The sequence below is a fragment of the Pogoniulus pusillus genome, chromosome 3 (assembly GCF_015220805.1).
Source record: "Pogoniulus pusillus isolate bPogPus1 chromosome 3, bPogPus1.pri, whole genome shotgun sequence".
Classification (NCBI taxonomy): Eukaryota; Metazoa; Chordata; class Aves; order Piciformes; family Lybiidae; genus Pogoniulus; species Pogoniulus pusillus.
In genome coordinates, this window is record NC_087266.1 from 13,855,664 (window position 1) to 13,881,156 (window position 25,493).

Genomic DNA, 25,493 nt, shown 5'->3' on the forward strand with positions numbered 1-25,493 from the left:
CCTAGCACCCAGCCCTAGCCAGTCAACGAGACCATGGCACTAAGTGCCTCAGCCAGGCTTTTCTTGAACGCGTCCATGGACTGTGACTCCACCACCTCCCTGGGCAGCCCATTCCAATGCCAATCACTCTCTCTGGCAAGAACTTCCTCCTAACATCCAGCCTATACTTCCCCCGGCACAACTTAAGACTCTGTCGCCTTGTTCTATTGCTGGTTGCCTGGCAGAAGAGACCAACCCCCACCTGGCTACTGCCTCCCTTTAGGTAGTTGTAGACAGCAATGAGGTCACCCCTGAGCCTCCTCTTCTCCAGGCTAAACACCCCCAGCTCCCTCAGCCTCTCCTCACAGGGTTTGTGTTCCAGGCCCTTCACCAGCTTTGTTGCCCTTCTCTGGACACATTCCAGCACCTCAACATCTCTCTGGAATTGAGGAGCTCAGAACTGGACACAGTACTCAAGGTGTGAGATGTTGAGTGCAGGGAAGAATAACCTCCCTTGTCCTACTGGCCACACTGTTCCTTTTAATCAGTTGATTCTCTGTAAATAGCAGAACAAACGATCAAAACCATTAAAATACTCCATATTGGTTCTTAAACAGGTCTTTAACTGTAGTCACCTGATATGTTTTAGAATCAAATCTTTTCCTTTTAAAAGACCACACATAGCATGGCTTGCTTTTTATTTGACTTTGTTCTTTTTCTCTCAGTGAAGTGCTTCACATATCAGCCAACATTACATAGGTTTCTGACAAGTAGCTTTCCATTTTTATAGTCTCAATATATTTACAGTTTAAAAAGAAAATAGTAAATTTATTTTAGGTATTTTTTCCAGTTTTAAATAAAGGTGTTCAGTTCTGGGGGTTGATTTATTAATATAAAAGATGCTATGCCTTTCCTTCTAGTAAATGCTATGTCTATGAACATCAACAAATTCTGCAAAAAAAAAAAAAGCAAGGACACATAAACACAGTTTATTTTCAAAGCTGTGAGGCACTGAAAATAAGTTTACATGCCTTTGCTTTACCCATTTCTGCCTTTTCAGTCCTGAAATTGAAGCATTTAAATATCTATATTTTTTAGTTTTACGATTTTCCAAGCCATTAGTTGCACGAGGCTCTGAAATCTGAAATTAAATTTCAGTTTAAACTGAGGCTTTCCAGCAAAGAGAACTTTTTTTTCAGTTTCCTCTGCATTTCCAAGCACTTTATTCCTTATCCATTTTTAATTAAATGTACAACTGTACTAATGAAATCTAGGGATGCTTTACAGTAGTACAAGTTATTCATTCTACAGCTTCATGTGGCACGCTTCTCAATAAGCAGTTATTAATGCCCCTTCTGTTTAGCTGTGGTAATTATTTCTACTAGTGGACCTGCCAAATAAGAAGTTTACACTAATGATGAAGCAATTAGACACTTTTGCTCTTAGGCAAGCAACCTTTAAGAGACCACTTTCATGAAAATGCTACCATGACTGAAATAAAGCACTTGCTGGAGATGTGGAAATCGTCAGACATGTTACACCTACAACTGAGTCCTTGCCTCATTAAAGTTGCTCAGATGCACTGCTTTTAAAAATCATGGAAAGGTATCAGCAAAAAAGCCCAAGCAAATAGACATTAGCAAGCCTTAGAGACAGATAACTTGTACTGAAAAATATTTGCCTTTACATATCTTTGGAGAGTTTTTTCTGTCTTCCTCCATCTGTTTTATATTGTCATTCTTAGAATCATAGAATCAACCAGGTTGGAAGAGACCTCCAAGATCATCCAGTCCGACCTAGCACCCAGCCCCATCCAATCAACTAGACCATGGCACTAAGTGCCTCAGCCAGGCTTTTCTTGAACGCGTCCATGGACGGTGCCTCCACCACCTCCCTGGGCAGCCCATTCCAATGGCAAATCACTCTCTCTGGCAACAACTTCCTCCTAACATCCAGCCTATACTTCCCCTGGCACAACTTGAGACTGTGTCTCCTTGTTCTATCTGTGGTTGTCTGGGAGAAGAGATCAAGCCCCAAAAATAGTCAGCCCAAGGAACTTTGTTGCTCAGTTTTATTTTAGCTCAATAATATCTTTTTGTCCAATTGGCTTAATCTTCTAGCAAGTTTCCAGTGCCTGTTGGCTTACAGATTTATTTTTATTTCTTTACAGACCAGGATTGAGATGGTTAATGGTGTTCTGATGATCCACGGTGTGAATGTGTCAGATGCAGGAATGTATCAGTGCTTAGCAGAAAATAAGTACGGCACTATTTATGCCAGCGCTGAACTCAAGATTTTAGGTGAGTATTATTGAAAAAGAATAGACAACTCCTTTTTTTATTTTTCCCTTTTGTGCTGGTGTGGGTGTTCCCCCCACACACACTTTAGAAATCACCCAGACTAGACTCAGTCAGCTCTGGAAATATGAATGAAGCTTATATTTACAGCTAACACAATATACAAGCAGATACTTACAGTATATACAGTTATAGACAGAAATAGACAAGGTAAAAGGTAATACAGAAACACAACTCCCCTCCCAGAAACCTGAGTCCCCAGGAGGGGCTTTCAGGCACCCCTTCACCTTCCCCCTGCCCCTCTCAACCTTACACCAGTCCCAAGGAAGAATGGAGGTTCGGCCAGGGGGTTAGGAAGCAAAGTGGGTTAGTCCAAAATGGAGGGTGAGGTTAGAGAGATGCAGCTTAGCCAGCAGCCAGAGTGAGAGTGATTATCTGTGTTTTTATTTCTTGTTCCTATACCTCTCAGCAAGCCTATGAGGGAAGCAGACATCACCACTGTTTTCCTTTTACAGCCTGTAATCTAGTTCTTCTCACCAAGACATTCTAGCCTGCTTCAAACTAGCACGCCTTTGATGATTACATTTGTTCTTAATCTGTTCTGATAAGGAAGGGTGTCTGTCAGTCCAAACTTAACTGAGCAGATAAAAGTGAGTTCATTTTAATTTTGGTTACTTATCTGTGAGCCCTCTGTTGTCTGAGAAAGCACAGGTCATCATGTTAACTAAAAATTTCCTTTCATAAATTACTGTTACCTTTTTTTGTGACCATTTCTCATGCAAAGCTATTTCAGTTTAAGCAAATGGAAAAATGTTTTTTAATCCCTCGGAATTAACTACAGAGGAAGAAACTCAAAGACAGTAAATATATTTCAGTCTCTATTAAAATCAAATTATTGCTTTTACCCTGACCATTTTCCAGAGATCATTAAGCATGATCTTAGTTTTAAATGTGTGAAAATTGCTTATGAAGTTACCAGAACTGATCAAATAGTGGAAATTAAATACTTGAGCTAATATCACCCATAGTAAAGCAAATACACTCCCTTGTCATTTGTGATTCATTCAGCAAAGACACCTCTCTTGCTTACAGTGTTCTCTTGCTCTGCTTCTTATATCTATTATAAAATAAGCATTATCTATTACATCAGGTAGTTGCACACTTTCTTTGATGATCCCCAATAGGAAATGGTCCTTACATGTTGCTGCAGTTAAAACCAGTCTTTCATTTGGTCACTTGTGAAATTGTACCCCTGTTAAATTTTAACCATAATGTTGCATTAAAGAAGCAGTTGGCTTTAATTTTCTGAGTTATTAAAGGGAAAAGAATGGAATAAATTATCCATATAAATAGGTCTGGTATGAAAATTACCCAAAATAATGGTAGGAAATTCCTATGTATGCGAGGCAATAGAGTGTAATAGGTTTCTATGTGTGTATCTGAGATCATTGCAAGGAGGGACTTGGATTTTGCAAAAGCAGTTTAAGAAACACACAAACATATGAGATTACATAAGAGTAACTCTCCATTCTTGATATAAAATTTCAGTACTTAGCATCATTTTGTGATACATGTATTACTTTAGTTGATTACAATGAGATCTCTTGAAAAGTGAAATACTAAGATGACATGGTTAAATATTGAAAAGTGAAATATTAAGACAACATGGTTAAATATCTCTTATTAAGAACTCATTTTTCAGCTCCCAGTATTCAAACAAACATAACAAGAAAAAGCAATAGAATTTCATTAACAGTAGTAATTTTTATAAGCATTAACTAAATAATGCATTTTTAGATAGTTAAGCAATTTAAACTTGTTTTAATTTTGAACTATTTACTTCTATCAAGTTAATCTTCCAAGCTAAAAAAAAAAATAGAGAAGGTGTAACTAAACCAACTTCGATATTTGATTTCTGAAGCTGTTAGATTTCACAGTCTTACTGTAGTATGCTGGTGTGAAGGGCGCCTCACTAATTCATAACTGGATTAAATCTGCAGTGTAATAATTTCCAATTGAAAATGGAGATTCTATACCCAAACTAAATCTATTATTCTAGCCTTCTGTTAGAATGTAATGAAACAGGAAACTGAGGTTGTTCTCTGTAAAGTTAACATACTTCTTTTTAACAGCTTCGGCTCCCACTTTCCCACCAAATCAAATGAAGAAAACAATAATTATTACCAAAGGCCAAGAAGTGGTCATTGAGTGCAAGCCACAAGCTTCTCCAAAGCCAACTATCACTTGGAAGAAAGGAGATAAAGCATTAAGAGAGAGTAAGAGGTCAGTTCTCTGTAAACTAATCATTGTGTTTACATGTTTTACTTGGTGGTATGCTAGGAAAATACAGCAAGTGACAAGAATATGGATGTATTAGCTTGGGTATGGCATAATTATTTTGTCAATCTGACCTCTCTCACAGTAGTGACTTGATCATTTCCACAAAATTGAAATTAAAAGTCTTAAAATTCTTTAAAAGAGCTAAAAGAGAGTTTGTTGGGTTTGGGGGTTTGGGTTTTGGGTTTTTTTCCTCCTCTATATTTTCTATTACTCATTTCAAAAATGTTTCAGTTGCATTGTAGAGATATTACAAATTTAATATGAAAGTATTAAAAGCATAGAGGATGCAGTAGTCAAGAGCACAAAGAATATCAAATATGCCCATTCATTTGAAATAATTTTACTAAGGCAAATTTGCAGCTTCATCACAATGGAAGTCTAAGAAAATATTTCAAAATATTCAGAGAAGAAAAATGTGATTCTGTGGCAAGATTTAATTCTACAAGTAACTTCTGTACTCAGCAGCACATCTGTTTAATAGAATGTGTTTGATTAAATAAGCTTTGTCCAGCTCTGTTATGTTAAATATAGCCTAAGCACTGCAGTTTAAATACCAGCTGTAATTGCACTTTACAAGTTTACATGTCTGTACACTACAATGTTTTGCCAGTCTGCACATCATCTTTGAGTAGGCAGAGCAATCTTATATTCTTTCTGGTGAAATATGTGAATTAACCACTTAAAATGTCTTGTATGGCATTAGTAAAAAAAAGATAAAAGCAAGGCTTTTTTGTTCACTTGTGCAATACTGATGAAAGCAGCAGGGTACATCTATCCACGTTAGCTTCAAAACCATTTTGTTCAGGTAAGTTTCATTTTCATCTCATGCCACTTGTTTTGTTCAGAGAAGGATAAATGGGTAACTCTTCATGCCATATTTGCTCTGCTGAGGCAGAGGAAAACTGTTATATATAACATTTTACTAACAGATATGACTTGTATAGTATATATTGACAATATATGACTATTGATTGTATCAAATATCTTGAGACTCATGCCTCTATGCTGTAGCTACACTAATTTCATTACATGACCTTTTTCCTGTCATCTCCACAGAACTCACTATGGTCTCTCTGATCACCAGATGTAAATCACATTTTGATCCAACACCAGTAAAATATTTTGGTAATTACTTGATGTCTGTCAAAATATAGCCTACCTCTGAAGTTAAAATCTCACAAAATAAGAGCTGGAGGTACAGTTCTGGTATTTGCAGCTTTTTGGTACTTGCTTATTTTGACAGACTGGAATGGGATATGGTGAAACATGGAAGGCAAAAAAAAAAAAAAACAAAAAAAAACCAATAGGTTGAATAGGTTGAACTATTTAAAATCTTTAAAATACTTAGGATGTGTTCAATTTAATTTTTAGTCCATTTGTAACTGAGCAGAAGGCTCAGCGTGCCCTTGCTCATGTACAGTTCTCGCTGAAGTCAGACCTTGACTCTAGCTCCTGGAATTTAATGCAGTCTAAAAGCCTCAAATGTTTCAAATTCACTTGATACACTAAAGTGACTCACTTGACAACATAACTGTGGAAAGAGTCTGCATGACCTCCATCTCTTGCTCTGCTTTTATATTTGAACAAATCCAACTCAAGGTCTTCACATTCACAGTCTACATATCCTCAGTTTGCTTCCCCTGGTGAGCAATCATTATTCTAAACAGTCAGATAATTTGATTCAATTTTGAAAGCATCCATATATTAAACAGGCATTTTGAACTGGGTTCTGTATGAGTGTTAGAGCAAAACAGGTAGGATATTCACAGCTGTTTGCTGATAGAAATCATCATTCTGAGTGTTGCAATGTCATAATGTTATACATTTGATTACATTATTCTTATATGCACATATTTATTTAATAAAGAACTTTTAAATCTTTTAGTTCATAAGTAAATTTGGGATTATACAAAAAAATGGATTATATTGGGATCCAACTCTGTGAGAATAAGTTTATGCTTTTCTTTGTAATAAAACATTTGGTTGGAACTTTGATTTAGGTCCTAAATAGGAAGAACTGGCCCCTTAGGCAAGAGTACAGTGATGAACAAACATTTTAATGAAGTTTCTGAAATGTTCTAATTAGATACTTCCTAATCTGTTTTAGCATCAGCTTCTAAACTAAAAATAAAGACCCAGACTCAGAGTATCCAGATCAGAAAGCAAGTCAGGACCCTGTTTCCTTTAAATGTAATTTTAAAGTTATGTATCAAACTAAAAGAAGGCATAAAAAGGGCTACATCATAACACTATAATAACCTCTATAATACGCAGTAGAATAGAATGGAATCTGCTGTCAGTTAATCACCAATATAAATCATGAGTAATACTAATAAAATCTGCAGAAACATTGTCCATAAATTCTTTCCGTTTCTGTGTTTGGGATTTTATAAATTGCAGGTATTTTCTAATGATTTACTACTGCACAAATTTTTGTGAGCCATTACACCATGAACTGTAATCTCTGTTTCATCACTTTCTTAAAGTCACTTGCATTTCTTGTCTAGATTGCCCTGCAGTAGTGACTACAGCTGATATTTAAACACATATGTTTGAGGAGTCATATGTATTAAGTCTTTGTTCATCTGGTTTTGTTCTTTCTCTTACAACTAAAATATTTTTCTCATTAAACATATATTGAATTTTCACTCTAGCCCATTGTTTTCATTGCAAATCCATTAACTCTAGTTAAAAGCACTAAAAGTGCAAAGAATTCTATTCAGTTCCTATTTTTAATGCTCTGAACAGATCAACAAGCAGTAATAATAAAAAAAAAAAGGCACAGTTTAACCAACAAAGAAGCAAATGTGGGAGCAGAATTTGATAGTGCCAAATGCAAAGCTTTTTATTTTGCTTTTGTTCCTTTATGTCTCTCAACGTTTGTCATATATCTCAATTTGTAAGCAGATTAGCATTTAAAAATATAAATACAAATGTGTCTAAACATATATATATGCACTGATGTTTATTGACTGCTCCCTTTCTGCATGGCAGAGTCTAAGTTTTTTTCAGGAAGACATTTAACAACATCCAAAGGTCATATCCACAGTACATCACCATGAGTAGAACAATAGTGACAGTTTCATTGTATAATTGCTCAAATCATCCACCTAGATCTGGGGTTAACTTTGCCTGAGGTCCTAACTATATTAAGTGTCTCTGTGAGGAAAATAAATGATACCAATACTCCAATTTTCCTGCATTCTACTTCTATTCGTAGTGCTGGAGAGTTCAGGCTGAGCAGTAGAGGAAATATTAGGTAGCTTGAGTGTAATAGCCTGGCCTGGGACACGAATTTCAATATACCCATCCTTGGAGTAGGCATCATGGTGGGTTTCTATTGGTTGCAAGTGGATTAAAACCTTTTTATTTATTTTTCTCTGAAAGATACCAAGGAATCAAAGAATATCTGAGATTGGCAGGGATGTCTGGATATCACATGATCCAATTCCCAGTCAGAACAGGATCATCTGGAACAGGTTGCTCAAGGTGGTGTCTACTTAGATCATAGAATCATAGAATTAATCAGGTTGGAAGAGACCTCCAAGATCATCCAGTCCAACCTAGCACTCAGCCCTAGCCAGTCATCTAGAACATAGCACTAAGTGCCTCATCCAGTCTTTTTTTGAAGACCTCCAGGGATGATGCCTCCACCACCTCCCTGCGCAGCCCATTCCAATGGGAAATCACTCTCTCTGGCAAGAACTTCCTCCTAACATCCAGCCTATACTTCCCCTAGCACAGCTTGAGACTGTGTCCCCTTGTTCTATTGCTGGTTGCCTGGGAGAAGAGACCATGTTGAATATCTCCAAGGATGGAGACACCATAGCCTACCTACTGCCTTGTTCTACTCTAGTTAATCAGCCCTATATCTAAACCTGCTTGTCCATCAAAATTCATGAAAATGAAATGTTACTTACTCATACAAACCCTATCCATTATGTAGTATCATGTAGCAAAGTTACTTTCTTCTTCACATGTTTTTCTTTCACTCTGTGTTTCACCTGAGGTCATTGGGACTGATTTTCATCCACAGAGAGGCCTGTAGTAGCTGTACATAGAGGATGTTAATAGCAAGTGCTCTGACAATTAGTCTTTAAACATCACAAATAGAATTAGTAGATATTGACATTTGAGATACATTAATATTTGTGAAGCTATCAGGCAATAAAAATGTGGCAAAATAATAATGAGGAAATTCTGCCTTTGTAATAATGCAGATATAAAATTTCAGTCCACACTTGAGGCTGCTGAAATTGTTCCTTTACCTAAGCTTGTGTAATTTTTCGCTCTTTCAGTTATGTCTCTAACATTCAGCAGCTGTGTGAAAGCCAGAGAAAAGAGAGGGAAGAAAATTATCTTGTATGGGGACATCGAATTCATCCACTGATATAGGGGGAAGCCTGAGACTATTTACTTTCACCTACTTGATATTTATAATTTATTTTCATCTACCTGAAGGTTAATATTGAAATCTTTGAACTACAGAAGTAGTTGTTCTGTATACCTAGATATTTCATGTTACACTTGGCTCTGCAATTAGTGGAAACAATTAGAGCACTTAAATCTAAGAATATCATTATTCAAAACTTAGAAGTGGATGTTTTTTGTATTCTTCTGGGCTCCTAGACTCCTTCATTTTCAGTTTTGGCAAGTTCTTATTACACTTTTACTCTTCAGTCTACTATATCTAAGGAGCTGTCAGTGTTACTATTGTAAATCCCTGGTTTAATGGCTTTATAACATAATTGAAGAAAAGAAAAGAAAAGAAAAGAAAAGAAAAGAAAAGAAAAGAAAAGAAAAGAAAAGAAAAGAAAAGAAAAGAAAAGAAAAGAAAAGAAAAGAAAAGAAAAGAAAAGAAAAGAAAAGAAAAGAAAAGAAAAGAAAAGAAAAGAAAAGAAAAGAAAAGAAAAGAAAAGAAAAGAAAAGAAAAGAAAAGAAAAGAAAAGAAAAGAAAAGAAAAGAAAAGAAAAGAAAAGAGAAAAGAGAAGAGAAAAAGAAGGGTGGTTCAGAGTAGAAACAAGGGGAAAAAAAGTGAGTTCACAGGTGAAATTCACATTCAACTTCATGAAGTGTTTTTGTTAGCACAGGCTGTGTTATGTTTTTACATATGGACATCTATTTCATGTATTTGCTTGTTAACAGAGGCATGTATTATATGCTTTCTTTGTAATCATAGTGGCAGCTTCACCAAAACAAAATTCAATTCTATCTGACTATGGTATGTAACATTTGTTTAAACTGAAAGCTGAACTGTGAAGGGAATTAAAAAAAAAAAAAAAAAAAAAGAGCATATAGGTAAAATGGATGAGAAATTTACTCTGAACTGGGGTTTTCAATTTGTCTCTTGGTCCCAAAGCTGCATCAGTCTCAACTTGAATCTGGTGCAAGTTTTTCTGTATCTTCATGATGAGCACACACACAGACAGGACTGTAATTCAATTTACTACTGTTCCACTTTTGTTGAAAGAAAGTAATAAAGAAAGACCTTCAGAACTAATCCAGCTATAGGAGCAAGCTATTAATCAGTCTGAAGTATCTACTTTGTGTCCCCAATTAAACAGCCAAAGAAAATGGCTACTTATTGTGCTAGTTTGAGGCTAATTGGAATATTTTAATGAGAAAAATTAGATTTTAGGCTGTGAAAAGGGAACAATGGTGATGTCTACTTCACAAACATATATGAGTCTCTATCTGTCATGAGTTGGTGTCTGTTTTCTCCCTGGGCTTCTGCTGTGTAGCCCTGCCACGACGAAGGGACAGGGAGACAGCTTGATGCAAGCTAAGTTCCAATTTTATTAGGCAACATACAGGGATATATATACTATCTAGGCTTAAAGCTTTTACCTATTTATTGGTCATTTTATCACATGCAAAATCGTCTTTTCTTCTAATCTATAATCTGTCTGCCACATCTGGTTCCCATGGAGCAACAATCTCAGCATATTCATCAGATAAGAAGGGCAGTCTTGGCATATTCATCAGGTAGCAAGGACCTGTCTCCTTGCTTCTTCTGATCTGCAAATTCTCATTCTTCTTCTCTTGCACAACGTTCAGATCACTTGACTCAGACAGTCTGGCCAAGGGCTTGTGTGGCAGCTCTTCATTAACGACCTGTGATCCTACATAGCCTAACTAATCATTCCACCTCTAACCTCTCTTTCTGATCCTCCAAACTCACCTCACATGTAAGGCAGATTCTGGGATAAGGTAGAGGAGTGGAAAGAAGGTAGTTGGGAGCCCCTCCTGGGGACTCTGATCTCTAGGAGGGATATTGAGTTTCTGTATTACTTTTAACTTGTATATTTCTGTATATAGCTGTATATATTTGTAATACATTGTAAATATCTGCTTGTATATTGTGCTAAGCTGTGAATATGAAGCTACTTTCCTCAACTCCCAGCTGGCTGAGTCTAGTCTGCAGATAACTCCCAAACCATCACATTCATGTGCTCAAGGAGTTTAACATATAGCATTTTCCACAGGCTACCAAATAAATTCTGTGGTTACATTCAAGGACATGTCTATCTGCAAGATTCTAAATTACTTCTCTGATCTAAGACATCCTGGTTTTTCTTCCCAGGAATGGCGTTCACAGCAATAATTCCTATTATTTCTCCCTAATAATGTACTTCATATACTGCCTTACAGCTATTTAAGCGTTTGCTGACTCTTCTTAGGGAAATAATGCTTGGTTTTAATACAGAAGTTTATGTTTAGGCATCTATGCATTGAAGCAGACATTATTTTAGAAAAACACTCTTTTCTTCACCCTTTGTGTTGATGATTGAAGTGTTCCACCATATCTTAGCAATTTGCAAGTAAAATTGGATTTAATTGAATGGTTCCCTACAATAACTCTCCTGGCTTCCAGATGCTTTGGCAGCATGTAATTACCCTGTAGTATCCATCAAGTACATGTGGGTGTCTTGGACCTCCTCAGGCCCCTACAGGCTAGACAATAATACTTAGGGAACCGAGTTCAACCTTGTGTTATGTTGCTTTTTGGTATTTCCATACAATTACATATCCTGATTTTTTTTTTCTCTGTTACTGAACTGAAAGTAATCCAAACATATCCCATAGCCCTGATGAAAAGGGAAGCCTGAAAAACTGAAGCTTTTTTAAGTTCTCTAGTTTTCATAGTGGGTTAGGAACTTACACACACTATTTGAAATTTACCAGACCAGCTCAGATAGCTTGGAAGTAATATGAAGCTATTATTTACAGCAAAGCAGAATTTACAAGCATATATACATAACATATTTACAAGCATTTATGATTACATACAAATTAGAATAATACAGAAGTCCAAATTCCCTCCAGAAGAAATGGAACTGTCCAGAAGAGGCTCAAAGCCTTTCTCTCTCTCTCTCCCAGACAGACAAATGATCAGCAAAGCTTACTTGTTATCTGCAAGTGGAAGATACAAGCGCAAAGCAAAGGACGAGCTAATAGATGCAATGCTTAGGAGCAAAGATGGCAGAAGAAGGACAAGTTGTTTACATTTTGGCTTTTTAATCCTTCTAGCAAACCAATGAATTATATAGAATTTATCATTATTATTCTTTTACAACCAATGATCTAATTTCTCTCATTAAAATATTCCAACTAGCCTCAAACCAGCACAGTTCTATACACGGCTGCTTGTTTGTGCACCACGCAGGCACAGTATGAAAAGTCATCAGTCACCTAAAGGTTTTCCTTTGCTTCAGGCTCTTCAGAGTATGACTTTCAGCATAATTTTTCCTTAACATGAACTTCATTTAAAATTCTTGGGAATTTAAACACTTAACTTCATGCCACCAGCTGATACTCACATTCCCAGGTGTCATTTTAATGAACAAAAGTAGTGAAGAGAGAAAGTGCAGAGGGCATTAAGAAAGAGAAACTTCATGACAGAAACTTACACCTTCCTGAGAGAGTATGAGAGAGTTCTGCAAGTAATTTCTATGTTTTTTGCATAAATCATGGTCTAATTTAGCTGTGGCAGGCCCAAAAAGGGAACTAGAGCTCTGGTTATAAAGTAGAAAAGGGAAACAGTGATAACCTTGACTAAATAGTAAATACAAATGGCAAGACTATCACTTCACCAAAATGGGATGTTTGTTCAAAAGCAGCACTATTTCATTGATTGTGTTACACAATGAAAGTTTTGACAAGGAATTTTTTTTTTAGCCACGCTCCTAAATAACTCATACTCTTTATTCATGTTCTCTTACAGAGAGCATGATTAAAGAAACAGTTCAGTACTCACCATGCCTGAAACGGTTCCTGTTTTACGAGCCTTGGGCAAAAGATTTGCTTTTTGGTACCTATGAGTACAGTCAGGTCTGGTTTCAGTGACAATGTTACGTTGCTGAAATTTCCTTCCCTTTTCTCAGTCCTCGTACTTTACAATAAAAATATTTAGGGATGTAATTCAGGTAAAAAATAGCCCCTCTATTTCACCAGGACTGTTTTGTTACCAGATCATTTTCCTTAGCCACACAGACAGGCACGCGTGTGCCAGAGTAGCCCAGGTAGTACTGTAGTGACTTCTTAGGAGTTTGGGCATGCCAAAAAACATGCTTGATAGACTGTCCCTGTGCTTCCACTGTGTTTTAAAGGCTAACAGCATTTAGTAGGATAGAAATCATTTGGTGATGGATGGTTTCAATATAGGGGAAGAAGTATCCCTATTTATTTTCTCGATAGAGAAAGTTCTGTTTATGATCAGCAGCACATGAGTATCTAACCTCAGCTAGAATCTCTGGGCTTTGTCACTGAATTAGTGACATGGACGTAGTGATTAGATAAATAATAATTACTATCACACAGTGACATGTTACCATATAGCAGTAAAATGTTTGAAGCCTATAGACACCAAGACTAATATTAAATTAGGATGAAATAAAATGTTAAAGAATAAATTCCCAAGGCATTCTGGGAAATTTGTGAAATGAATCCAGATTGAGAAATATTGTCAGAATCCAAACTGTGAGCATGTACTTCAAGTGTACATTCACAGCACAGCAAGGGGCTAAACTACATTTTAAGTGGCACAATACTTTGTTAAATCAATTAGTTACCATCCATAATATGTGTGGAGGCTACAAAGATCTTCTACCTATAAGCTGCTAAAATCCATTTTGCACTTGAAAGCCACCTTTCGGGGGGACATTCTTCCTTATCTGTTATAAATACGAATTAGTTTGGATGGCTTTTTTTTTTTTTTTTTTTTTTGACTGAGCCCTGGGTGTCCTTTTGTAGTGGAGATGTCCCTGCTGAATGCAGGGGGGCCAGCCCAGATGACCTCTAGAGATCCCTTCCAGCCCAGATCATTCTATCATTCTATGATTCTATGACTGAGACCTCCGTAGCTGCAGATGAATCTTTCTCAGTCCATCTACTCATTCTAGCATTTCTCCTCATTCTGATTTCATGCATCAGTAAGTTCTGAACAATACATGTCTCAGTTCTGGGCCCCTCAGTTTAGGAAGGACACTGAGATGCTCGAGCGTGTCCAGAGAAGGGCGACGAGGCTGGTGAGAGGCATTGAGCACAGCCCTACGAGGAGAGGAGGAGGGAGCTGGGGTTGTTTAGCCTGGAGAAGAGGAGGCTCAGGGGTGACCTTATTGCTGTCTACAACTACCTGAAGGGTGGTTGTGGCCAGGGGGAGGTTGCTCTCTTCTCTCAGGTGGCCAGCACCAGAACAAGAGGACACAGCCTCAAGCTGCGCCAGGGGAAATTTCGGCTCGAGGTGAGGAGAAAGTTCTTCCCTGAGAGAGTCATTGGACACTGGAATGGGCTGCCCGGGGAGGTGGTGGAGTCGCCGTCCCTGGGGCAGTTCAAGGCAAGGTTGGACATGGCACTTGGTGCCATGGTCTAGCCTTGGGCACTGTGGTAAAGGGTTGGACTTGATGATCTGTGAGGTCTCTTCCAACCTTGGTGATACTGTGATACTGGGAATCATGCACTAATTTTACTCTGACAACCTTGTAATGCGACTTCTAATACTTACTACATTTTTTCTGGGTAAAAACAAGGTAGTTAAAAGACTGTCTGTGTTTACATTGCCTGGAGATGCTGTTTTTCACTGTGACTTCTTGCTTTTAATGGCAATTAGCCATAAAAAGCACCATACACCTTATCTCTGTACTGAAAATGCTTCAAATGAAAAGTACTATCTGTGGGGAGTTAAAATTCACAGTACTTTCAGAGCTAAGTGCAGCATTCACAAAGGTATATCAGGTGAAGGTTTTGTCACTATATTCCCTCTACTGATGAATTTGTTTTGAATCAGCTTTTCAATCCTTCCTCACTTTCACATATGAGTCATAGAATACTACTGCCGTTGTGGGTTTTTTTAGGGGGGTTTTCATTCCATGCCCCCTTTCAGGATCAAGGCTAATACAGTAGTTCCTTGTTGTCCATTGAATACCCACTCAGGGATATTGTGAATCCTCTTTGATATTCCATTAATACACAGTGCCTTCTAAACTCTGTCATCTTGAAAGACTCATGTGATTCAGACTGTTGAATTTAAGCACATGTGTTTTTTTCCGTCAAGACATGATTCCTTCTTGATGCTTGACTTCTGCACTGTGGCTCAACAGCACTTGTGTCATGTGTCATTCAGATCAAAGCATATACCAGTGAGTATAACATAGATTCTGCAAGGAGAATCGCTTGCATCTAATACAACTTCTATAAAGTTATATACAGGTAACAACATCAGTTAATGAATTCCTATTTATTAAAATTCATTTACTCCTTATCAACACTTGCAGGGAGTTCTGTCAGTGTCTTAATAGCGGTTAAGACTTCTGAATCTTCCCAGGCTCTAACAGGGTGCTGTGAGAGAGGCTGGTTCCTCTTGCTCTCTAGACTTGGCACAGAGGTGCAGAGAGGATGTCTTGCGGATGTGCAGACACTGGCTAAGTGAGCCTATCGCATGAAGGCACTTAATGCCTATTCCCTGGTAAACTTGAGGCAAAGTAGTTTCCAGGTTGACAAACTCAAAACCTAAGGGCTTGTTATTATGCAGCAGGTAGAGCACGGCAGGATGCAATGGCAGAGAGCAATGAGGCAAAAACACAATAAGGCAGGAGCAGAGAGCACATTGTCTTTACCTGCTCATCTCTTTTCATTAATGTAGCCCAAGACTAATGGTCCTTTGTCCACAGATTAGCGAATCAGAATGGCAGTTTGCCAAACTTGACCATATTAGGTAAAGTTAGGGCTTACTTTTTACCTTTTCTAGGACAGAGCACAAACAAGTGTATAAACATGTGCAGGTATCCTGTTTACTACTTTGGAAGGAGAGAAGAAGACTGGAAGGCACCATGCTTTTGTATTCCTTTCCCATGGTTGCTTCTTCCAAAAGCAGAAGGAAAAAGGCAGAAAACATGTCTGGACAAGCCAGGACATGTTTTAGGCCGGTTTTGACATTCCAGAACAGTAATTATCCCTATAATATTAATGAAAAAAAACCACAGCATAAACATAATATAGAAATGGGCTTATCCAGACATTTTCAGCAGGACCACAGAGCATAGAAAACTGTGTCATAAGACTGACTATATATAGGCCAGTTAATAAAACTGAGAACACTGTTCATTGCAGATCAAATCTCCAAACTTTCAATTGTTATTCAGCCATTTTAGTATAACCTCTATTTGTCTGTTACTTTTTGCTTGTGAGTATGTGATGATTTTTGTGTGCTTCTGTGTTTGTTTGTGTTTTAAGTGCAGATAATTTGCTTTGAGGAACAGAGTATCATTCTAGGAAACAAGACATATGTTTTTTTCTAAAAAAGACTTCTACCAGTTCATTGGAATGAAACCCACACATGAGGTTTATTGTGGCCCTTTTTGCTATTAGAGTTATTCCCTGTTTGCTGTGCTGCCATTCACACTACTCTGTGAACATATAAAAAGAATACTGCCTGCTTCTTAAATTTGTGGCATCATATTCTCACCTTGTCATCCAGTTGGCCTCAAAATGCTTAACTGCACCAATGACCTACTGCTAGGCAACTCTACCTTGCTGGTAGCTCCTTTCCAGGTTACTGTGGAGAGGAACTCCTTTCCTCATTCTCAGGTCATCAGTTTTGTAATTACACAAAAAGCATATTTCTATTTATCTTACTATATCATCTGATTTGAATTTCAGAGGACCACTCTTCAGTTCCCTTTTTTGGCCATGTGCATTTTGTTTTGTTTCAGAGCCAGATATGTTCTTTAGTAGTGCACATGGTTAACATTTCAACAATAAGAAGTCAGCTGATTAAAAAACAAAGGACAACTCTGGGGATTACCTCCTACATTCTGAGGGCTCATTTAATCATGCATTTTGTGCTCTGATTCATTCTATTCAATATGAATTTAAGGACATTAAGTGGGGAAGTACTCTATTTAGGGATTTAATTTTTTCTTCCTTTCAAATTACTCAAAGAGCTCTTCTTTCTCCCTGCTTTAATTCCATATGCAATACATCATTCAATTTTCAATGTGTAGCAAAACACAGTTTACCTTTTTGTATATTCCATTTTCCCTCCATAGAATCATAGAAGCGTAGAATGGTCTAGGTTGGAAGGGACATCTGAAGGTCATCATCCAGTCCAACTCCCTCTGCAGTCACCAGGGACATCCTCAACTAGATCAGGTTACCCAGAGCCCTGTTGAGCCTCATTTTTAATATCTTCAGGGATGGGGCCTCAACCACCTCCCCTGTTCCAATATTACACCATCCTCATGGTAAAGAACCTGTTTTTAATGTTCAATGTAAATCTGCTCTTCTTTAGTTGAAGCCATTGCCCCTCATCCTGTCATTGCAGGCGTTTGTACACAATGTTTCTCCATCCTTCTTGTATAGAATCTCTTTAGGTACTGGAAGGTTGCTATCAGGTCTCCCTGGAGCCTCCTCTTTTCCAGGCTGAACATCCTCAGCTCCCTCAGGCTGTCATCATAGCAGAGTTGCTCCAACCTTCTGATCATTTTTGTGGCACTCCTCTGAACCTCCTCCATGAGGTCCATGTCCTTCCTATAATGAGTGCTTCAGAACTGGATGCAGTACTCCAGGTGAGGTTTTACCAGAGCAAAGTGGCAGAATAACCTCTCTGGATCTGCTGGCAATGCATCTTTTGATGCAGTCCACAATGCCATTAACCTTCTGAGATGCAAGCTCACATTATCTGCTCATGTCCAGCTTCTCATCCATCAGCACTCCCAAGTCTCTTTCCACAGGGCTGCTTTCTATCACCTCATCCCCCAGCCTGTACTGATAGTGAGGATTGTTCCAGCCCAGGTGCAGAGCCCTGCACTTGCTCTTGTTGAAGGTCATGAGGTTCACCTTGGTCCCAGCATGTCCAGGTCCCTCTGGATGACATCCTGTCCCTCTGAAGTGATGTAACAACAGCACCGCTCACCTTGGTGTCATCTGCAAACTTGCTGATGGTGCACTCGATCTCACTGTCTATAGCATTGATAAAAACATTAAACAGCACAGGTCCCAGTATGGAGCCCTGAGCACTTGTCACTGCTCTCCATTTGGACTTCAAGCCATTGAGCACTACCTTCTGGGTGTAACCATCAAGCCAATTTCTTATCCACTGAACAGTCCACCTATCAAATCCATATCGCTCCAACTTGTCCAGTAAGATGTTATGGACAACCGTGTAAAAGGCATTGCTGATGTCCACATTCATAAGTTATCTCTTATCCACTGACATAGACTATCATGGAAAGCCACTAGGTTGGTCAGGCAGGATTTTCCTCTAGAAAAGCCAAGCTGGCTGTCTTGAACCACCTGCCTTTCCTCCATATGCCTTAGCATGGCATCTAGGAGGATCTGTTCCATGATCTTCCCAGTCATGGAGGTGAGGCTGACAGATTGGTAGTTCCCAGAGTCCTGCTTTCTGGTTTCCGTAACTGCCACTATGTTGTAGCTTTCCTACAGCAGGTTAGCTTCCAACTCCTCCTGATTTTGCCCATGCTGCATACATTGGTGTAGAGGTACTTCAGCTGGGCTGCCAGCTATGTCATCTTCTTAGAAGGGTGCCCCATTGTTCCCCCAAGGCATTTCATGGGATCTACTTTCTGTCTCCTATTACCTTAGAGGCCCTTGCCTCACCTCTTTTCCATGTTCTGTAATAATTTTCAAGTTCTTTTTTGTCCAGTTTAGTTCTGAAGCCTTTTCTCACAGGTAAGATTTTCCATTTACTTGAGGTACAAATTCCTTTTAGTTTTTACACCTCTGACTATGAAAATTATTTCTCTGTACATTCATTTCCTTTATCCAGTGAGTAGTTTCCCAAGATTTCATCTGTAATCAAGACATTGAGCTTACACCTTTGCTCCCAGGTCCTATATCCAGAATTTTGAAAACAGTGAAAAGAAATGTTAAAAAAAGAGTCAGTTGCTTGTCCTGTTCCAGAATAACTACATTAACCATGATTAGTATTTATTATCCAATCCACACTATAGTCTCCATCTGTGATATGATTTTAGGAGGCATTTACTTTTGCTATTATTTCAAAGATGTCTGACAAAACACTAAATCTAATTTTTCCTGCTGTTTTAGACTTACAGATTGCCTTAATTGATCAATCTGAAAGAAATTAGCTCAGAAGAAGTTATTATTTTTATATATATGTCACAGAGAGGAAATTAATTGATACGAGATGATATTTTCCAAAATTAATATTGTTTATTAATTTTTGTATTCAGAACTCTCACCACCCCTGACCACTCATTTTCATAATATTTTGGTTCTTACACGGTCATGGAAACATTCTATGGATAATATCTACATCTAGTAATAACCAGCAAAATATTTAAACATTAATTGAACTGGAAGATGAGATTCCTACAGCCAAATGCCTCTTGCAGTCAATATGCCACTTGCGGTCAATATGCCATTTGCCCAGTAGATGGGCGCAAGGAGCTCTTTCTGCTTATAGCAGAAGGCAGTGGAGAATTGCAAAGAGGCATTTAAGCATTTACTCACAGATTATTATTGTTACCCTCACGGGGGCTAGCCACAGTCCAGACAATGCCCAAATGCTTTCAGGGAACTCTGTCTTGTTGGACATTGAGACTTAATTCGTCCCAGGATATTTTCTGGGGAAAGGATGCAGACAATCTCTGACCTTGTCTCCTGGCTTCTTCTGGACAATTTGTATATCCAGGACTCCTAAGCAGGGTGTTGTGCAGTCTCAGCACGATGTCACACGGACCACACAGGCCAATCGCATGCAGGCATCCAGGGTCTGCTCCTGGTAACTCACGGCAGTGGAGTTCACCAGGCAAACAGTAAGGCAGTGTGCAATAGCAGCAGGGAACAGCAGAGCACAGCTGAGCACAGCAGAGAGAGCAGGCAAAGAGCAGGGGAGCAAAGCAGGGAAGCCAAAGCAGGTTGTTCACCTGCGTATCTCCTTTTATCAATGTAGGCCAAGATTAATTGCCCTTTGGACACAAGAATGGCCAATCAGGATGGCAGTTAGCCAAACTAGACCATATTAGGCAAAGCCATAGGCTCACTTTTCCCTAATTTGGGAAAAGCAGAGGCCTTGCACTAGGCAGGCACAAGCTCAGTGTGTGTACCTTACACCACACGACCCTGTGCAGGCCAGACTCAGTGGCTCCAGGTTCTTTTGTGTCCATTTCCCACACTTGCCTCTCTGGTGGAGCAGAAAATGTGCCTAGGCAAGGCAGGACATATATAAGCCTATTTTGGGCCTATCAGGCCTACCACAACAATATACTGCCTAATATTTTCAGTACTTAGGCATTTTCAGAGTAGAACATTGAAAACTAAATTTCTTTCTGTTGGAGGGCTTCCCAGTAGTTCTTGAAGTACCAGTATGCACTATGTCATCAGCACAGTAACAATGGGTCAGACCTTATTACAGCAAGGAGGCTGCAAACAAACAGACTGCCTCCGTAGCCCCATCTGGGAAGTGTCTGGGTAAAAGAATGTCCGCAGGGTAGTTTGGAGAAGAACACCAAAGAGAATCAGACTCTGGACAGAGATATTAAACAGCGTAAATTTTACTTAGTAGTTTAGAGATAACATGCTAACTGAATCCCAGGCAACCAGCAATAGAACAAGGGGACACAGTCTCAAGTTGTGCCAGGGAAAGTATAAGCTGGATGTTAGGAGGAAGTTCTTGCCAGAGAGAGTGATTTCCCATTGGAATGGGCTGCCCAGGGAGGTGGTGGAGTCACCATCCCTGCAGGTGTTCATGAAAAGCCTGGATGAGGCACTTAGTGCCATGGTCTAGTTGACTGGCTAGGGCTGGGTGCTAGGTTGGACTGGATGATCTTAGAGGTCTCTTCCAACCTGGTTGATTCTATGATTCTATGATCTTAAATAATAAACAAGAAATAGGAACTTTCTGGATATTTTTTAAATAGAAAGTAAATAAATAGAGGATTACTTATAGAAGGAAAATAATAGATAAATCTATATCACTCCATTTGTTTGCTGGAGTAGTATACAATCTGTTGTACAAACTGTTCTCTCTACCACTTCCTGCCTCCTCCACTTCTTGTCCCCCCACTGGCTGATCTTGCACGGCTACACTAACCTTGATGGAGTAGATAACAGTGGGGGCCTCAAACTCTCTCTGGAGGGCAGAAGAAGGTGGCTGTTAGCCCATTCTGGGTTTGCCCAGGGGAGGATCTCTATGTTATTCCTCAATTGTAAATAAGTATAAATATATTTTGTACACATGCATTGTATAATATGCTTTTAGATTTTATCTTGCTGTAAATATATAGCTTTATCTTACTTGCAAACCTCCTGATCTAGACTAGTGATTTTATTTTGGGGGGTAATTTTAACCCTACCCCAAAGCCAAAAGAAAATTAAGTAGATCATTTCCTCAGCCTTAAAGCATGTGTAAAAAGAAATATTTGGTGACAAAATTGCTGTCATCTTATTGAACTATCTGAGACTTCACTATAGCACAAAATTAACAGTTAAATTAGTGAAGCAAATGAAGCAATTTCCACTATATACTTTTCAAGTCAAACAATGGAGGAAAAGGTAAAATTATGCTGAGATTGATCAAGAATAACTCATCCAACAAAAGAAGTAGTTGTTCAATGAACACAATATGCAGGGAAATGTACTTTGTTTTAAAGCTCTTGATTATGGTCTTCAGAAATAGTTCTCTTTCTCCTTAGATGTTGAGGATAGGAACTTTTTATTCCAGATTTCAGCTTAATGTTCTCTAGTACAATGCTGAAACCTTCCTAGGAGAAAAAGAAACACCTGCTATGCTTTCAGTGCACATTTTGGAAGCTTAGAATTTTTCTGCAGCTGCTAACATTCTCGTAGTAGGACAATTGAAAGAAAAGACTACCAGTGTGCCATGTTCCTAACAGCACTCCATGGAGCTCTGTGGTAGATTGCTCTGTGGCATTATTATCCATGTACTGTTAAGCTGGATTTTGCACTTAATAAGTGGAGGATTTGATCAATAGGAAGGATTCTACACAAGGGACTCTGGAGAGGAATTAAACTCACTGAAGCAACTAAAAGAAGTCGCAAGGAGCCTTGACAAATTACAAGCTGCTGCTTTTGTCACATTCTTAGCAGTAAACTGACCATAAGCAAAGAACTGGCATCACAGAAGGCTAAAATGAGAAAGTTAAAGCACTGCAAAATGTCACCTTTTTGATTTTGTAGGAAATATCAGTTCACCACTAAAAGATTCATAGGCAGAGCCCAAAGCATGATGAAGAAACTGAAAAGCCTGACTGAATATTATCCAAGATAATTTGGTTTAGCCTTTAAAACAACCCTATGTGATTTCTACTCTAGGCCTATATAAAGAAAAAAAATATACTTCAATTTATGAAAATTATTCAAAGTCATGGGAGAAAGATCAAAGAAGGTGAAAATTTGAGTTCAGGTAAAATCAGAAGATCACAAATATTGAACAAACACCTTGATTGATTGACAATTCATGGGTTCATTAATTTCTAGGCAAAAGTTATCAGAGTGTAACCTTACTGATCTACATATAGTCCCTTAACTTTGTCTACTGGCATCTAAATTGTGATCAACACTTTCATGAAAGGCTATTTCATAATCAAACAAAGGCAGCAAATTGAATAGAAAGGAACAAATAAAAACGTGTTTGTTCTTTCCCAATACTTGTTGTTGTTGTTGCTGTTGTTGTTAGAACAATTGAGCTACCAAAAATGTGGAAAGACCATAGTTGGTATGGATGCTGCTTCAGTGTTCATTGTGCTAAGCAGTACTCCAGCACATGCAGTTCCCAGAGGAGTCTGCCAGTTAGTAGAGTGAATGATACTTATGTAAGCAGGCTTCATTCTTTGAGGAAGAAATGCAATTCATTATTTAAATTCCAGAAGTCAAGATGAAAAGCTTATGTTGTCCATGTAGAAGAGCTGGCATGGGCTGTTTGTCCCAGGACACGATGCTTGTCATGAGACACAAACACAACGTAATACAAGACTTTGAAGTATAATTAGCGGTATTAGTGAGACTGGTATTAAATACGACACATGAAAAGAATAAAAATGTTTTCTCTGACACACACTGAAGATCTCATCTGATCCTCTATAAATGCTAAACACTGTCCATAAAATAGTGTAAGATTTGATATGCATTTTCACAGTATCACAGTATCATCAGGGTTGGAAGAGACCTCACAGATCATCAAGTCCAACCCTTTACCACAGAGCTCAAGGCTAGACCATGGCACCAAGTGCCACCTCCAACCTTGCCTTGAACTGCCCCAGGGACGGTGACTCCACCACCTCCCCGGGCAGCCCATTCCAGTGTCCAATGACTCTCTCAGTGAAGAACTTTCTCCTCACCTCAAGCCTAAATCTCCCCTGGCGCAGCCTGAGGCTGTGTCCTCTCGTTCTGGTGCTGGCCACCTGAGAGAAGAGAGCAACCTCCTCCTAGCCACAACCACCCCTCAGGTAGTTGTAGACAGCAATAAGGTCACCCCTGAGCCTCCTCTTCTCCAGGCTAAACAACCCCAACTCCCTCAGCCTCTCCTCGTAGGGCTGTGCTCAAGGCCTCTCACCAGCCTCGTCGCCCTTCTCTGGACATGCTCAAGCATCTCAACATCCCTTCTAAACTGGGGGGCCCAGAACTGGACACAGTACTCAAGGTGTGGTCTAACCAGTTCAGAGTACAGGGGCAGAATGACCTCCCTGCTCCTGCTGACCACACCATTCCTGATGCAGGCCAGGATGCCACTGTCTCTCTTGGCCACCTGGGCACACTGCTGGCTCATGTTCAGGCAGGTATCAATCAGCGCCCCCAGATCCCTCTCTGTCTGGCTGCTCTCCAGCCACTCCGACCCTAGCCTGTATCTCTGCATGGGGTTGTTGTGGCCAAAGTGCAGCACCCTGCACTTGGAGCTATTGAACCCCATCCCATTGGACTCTGCCCATCTGTCAGAGAGATGACAGCAGATTCACTGAGACAATGTAAATGCATTTCTTGGTTAACCATATAAATCCAGAAAAGGCATAACTTAATCCAATTTATAAACCATTGTCTAGAGTCTAATTTTCTACTGCAGGAGAAAAAAAAATTACTTCTGCTTGTTTATAGCTAGCAGCTTGAAACACTCTGCACTTAATTAAACATCCACAGACTGATCTGGTCACCCTGGTATATCTTCATAGCTTGTGATTTATGGACAGGCAAAGGGTCGTGGGAGTCATTTACCACGTTAATGGTGATGTATGAGAACGGTCATTTTAGACTGCAACATTTTATTAAAAATGGTCAGGCCCAAGTTGTAACTATGATGCAGGTTTATTATCTACCTGCCTCTGTGTGCACTGCCTCTAAAAAACAATAAGAAGCTTTGATTTGGTGGTTAAATTATGCCCTGAGAAACAGACAGTGTGTGAATGGGAGCTGTGCGAAACAAGCTAGCAGAAAAATGAGGCTGTAAGTCAGGCTGTGTAGTACCCAGGATTGAGTCATATAATGCTTCCTCTCTCAAATCAGAAATCTAGAATCCAGTGAATTTCATAGATGTCTTACAGCACACAAAACACCAAAATAGCCAGAATCATGCCCCTGGTCATGAAGTTTCTAGCATTTTCTACCTCCAATAAAGTGATTTGGTGAGATTGTTCACTAGCAGGCTTTTTATAATGTTGAGTTGTTAGTATTCCTTTCCTCATGCCTGTTACAGAATTCTCACATTCTCAGCTGCCACCCTCTTGTTTTACAAGTGTATTTTCAGCTGTTACATGAAAAGCCAACTGAAAACCTGGACTCTTGATTTGTAACACAGGTGACTAAAGAATTTAATTGTTAATAGCATTTTGATTGTCAAGCTCTCTGTTTACAAAGCTTTCATCTCTCTCTTTCTCCTTTTCAAGCTAACCTAAGTAACTACATTTTTTGACACTTCTGGCAGGCAGAAGAGGCTGCATGTGTAATGTATCACGTAGGAAAAGGCAGACAACATTTACACACCTGTACCATACCTGTATGCAATTCAGAAATACTTGAAGTTTCTGCACTATGTTTTGAGATGCTTTCATGAGTGTCAGGGTCCTTATAGCTGTTGTCACCTTATTTCCTTTGACTCCAGTATGCTTATCACTCACACTTTGTTCCTGCATAGAACACAAATGTCCTGTTCTTCTCCCCCTTACCCTCCTGTCTCCTCTCTTATCCTCCAAACCTCTCCTCTCTACACCTCTCCTCAATTCGCCTCTCCAATAAATTGATGTTTTTCTCCATTTTGGTTATCTTGTAGTCTAGTAAGTGTCCCTTTTTGCATTCATAAGCACTATCAATTAAAACTGTATTTCACCAAATACCACAGGACGTAATAAAGCCTGATATTTTAAGTGCTAGTATGCCCATCTGAGTAAT

At 38.9% G+C, this 25,493-nt stretch overlaps 1 protein-coding gene across 8 annotated transcripts in view; it reads left to right on the forward strand.

Moving 5' to 3' along the window:
• Positions 1 to 25,493, forward strand: part of CNTN5 (contactin 5) — a 736,829-nt gene that overhangs the window by 600,299 nt on the left and 111,037 nt on the right. For all 8 annotated transcript variants that reach the window (XM_064170433.1, XM_064170430.1, XM_064170397.1 and 5 more), the window contains 2 exons: positions 2,150 to 2,279; positions 4,409 to 4,559. In XM_064170433.1, the coding sequence (XP_064026503.1) occupies positions 2,150 to 2,279; positions 4,409 to 4,559 (281 nt within the window). The remainder of the gene's footprint in view (positions 1 to 2,149; positions 2,280 to 4,408; positions 4,560 to 25,493) is intronic.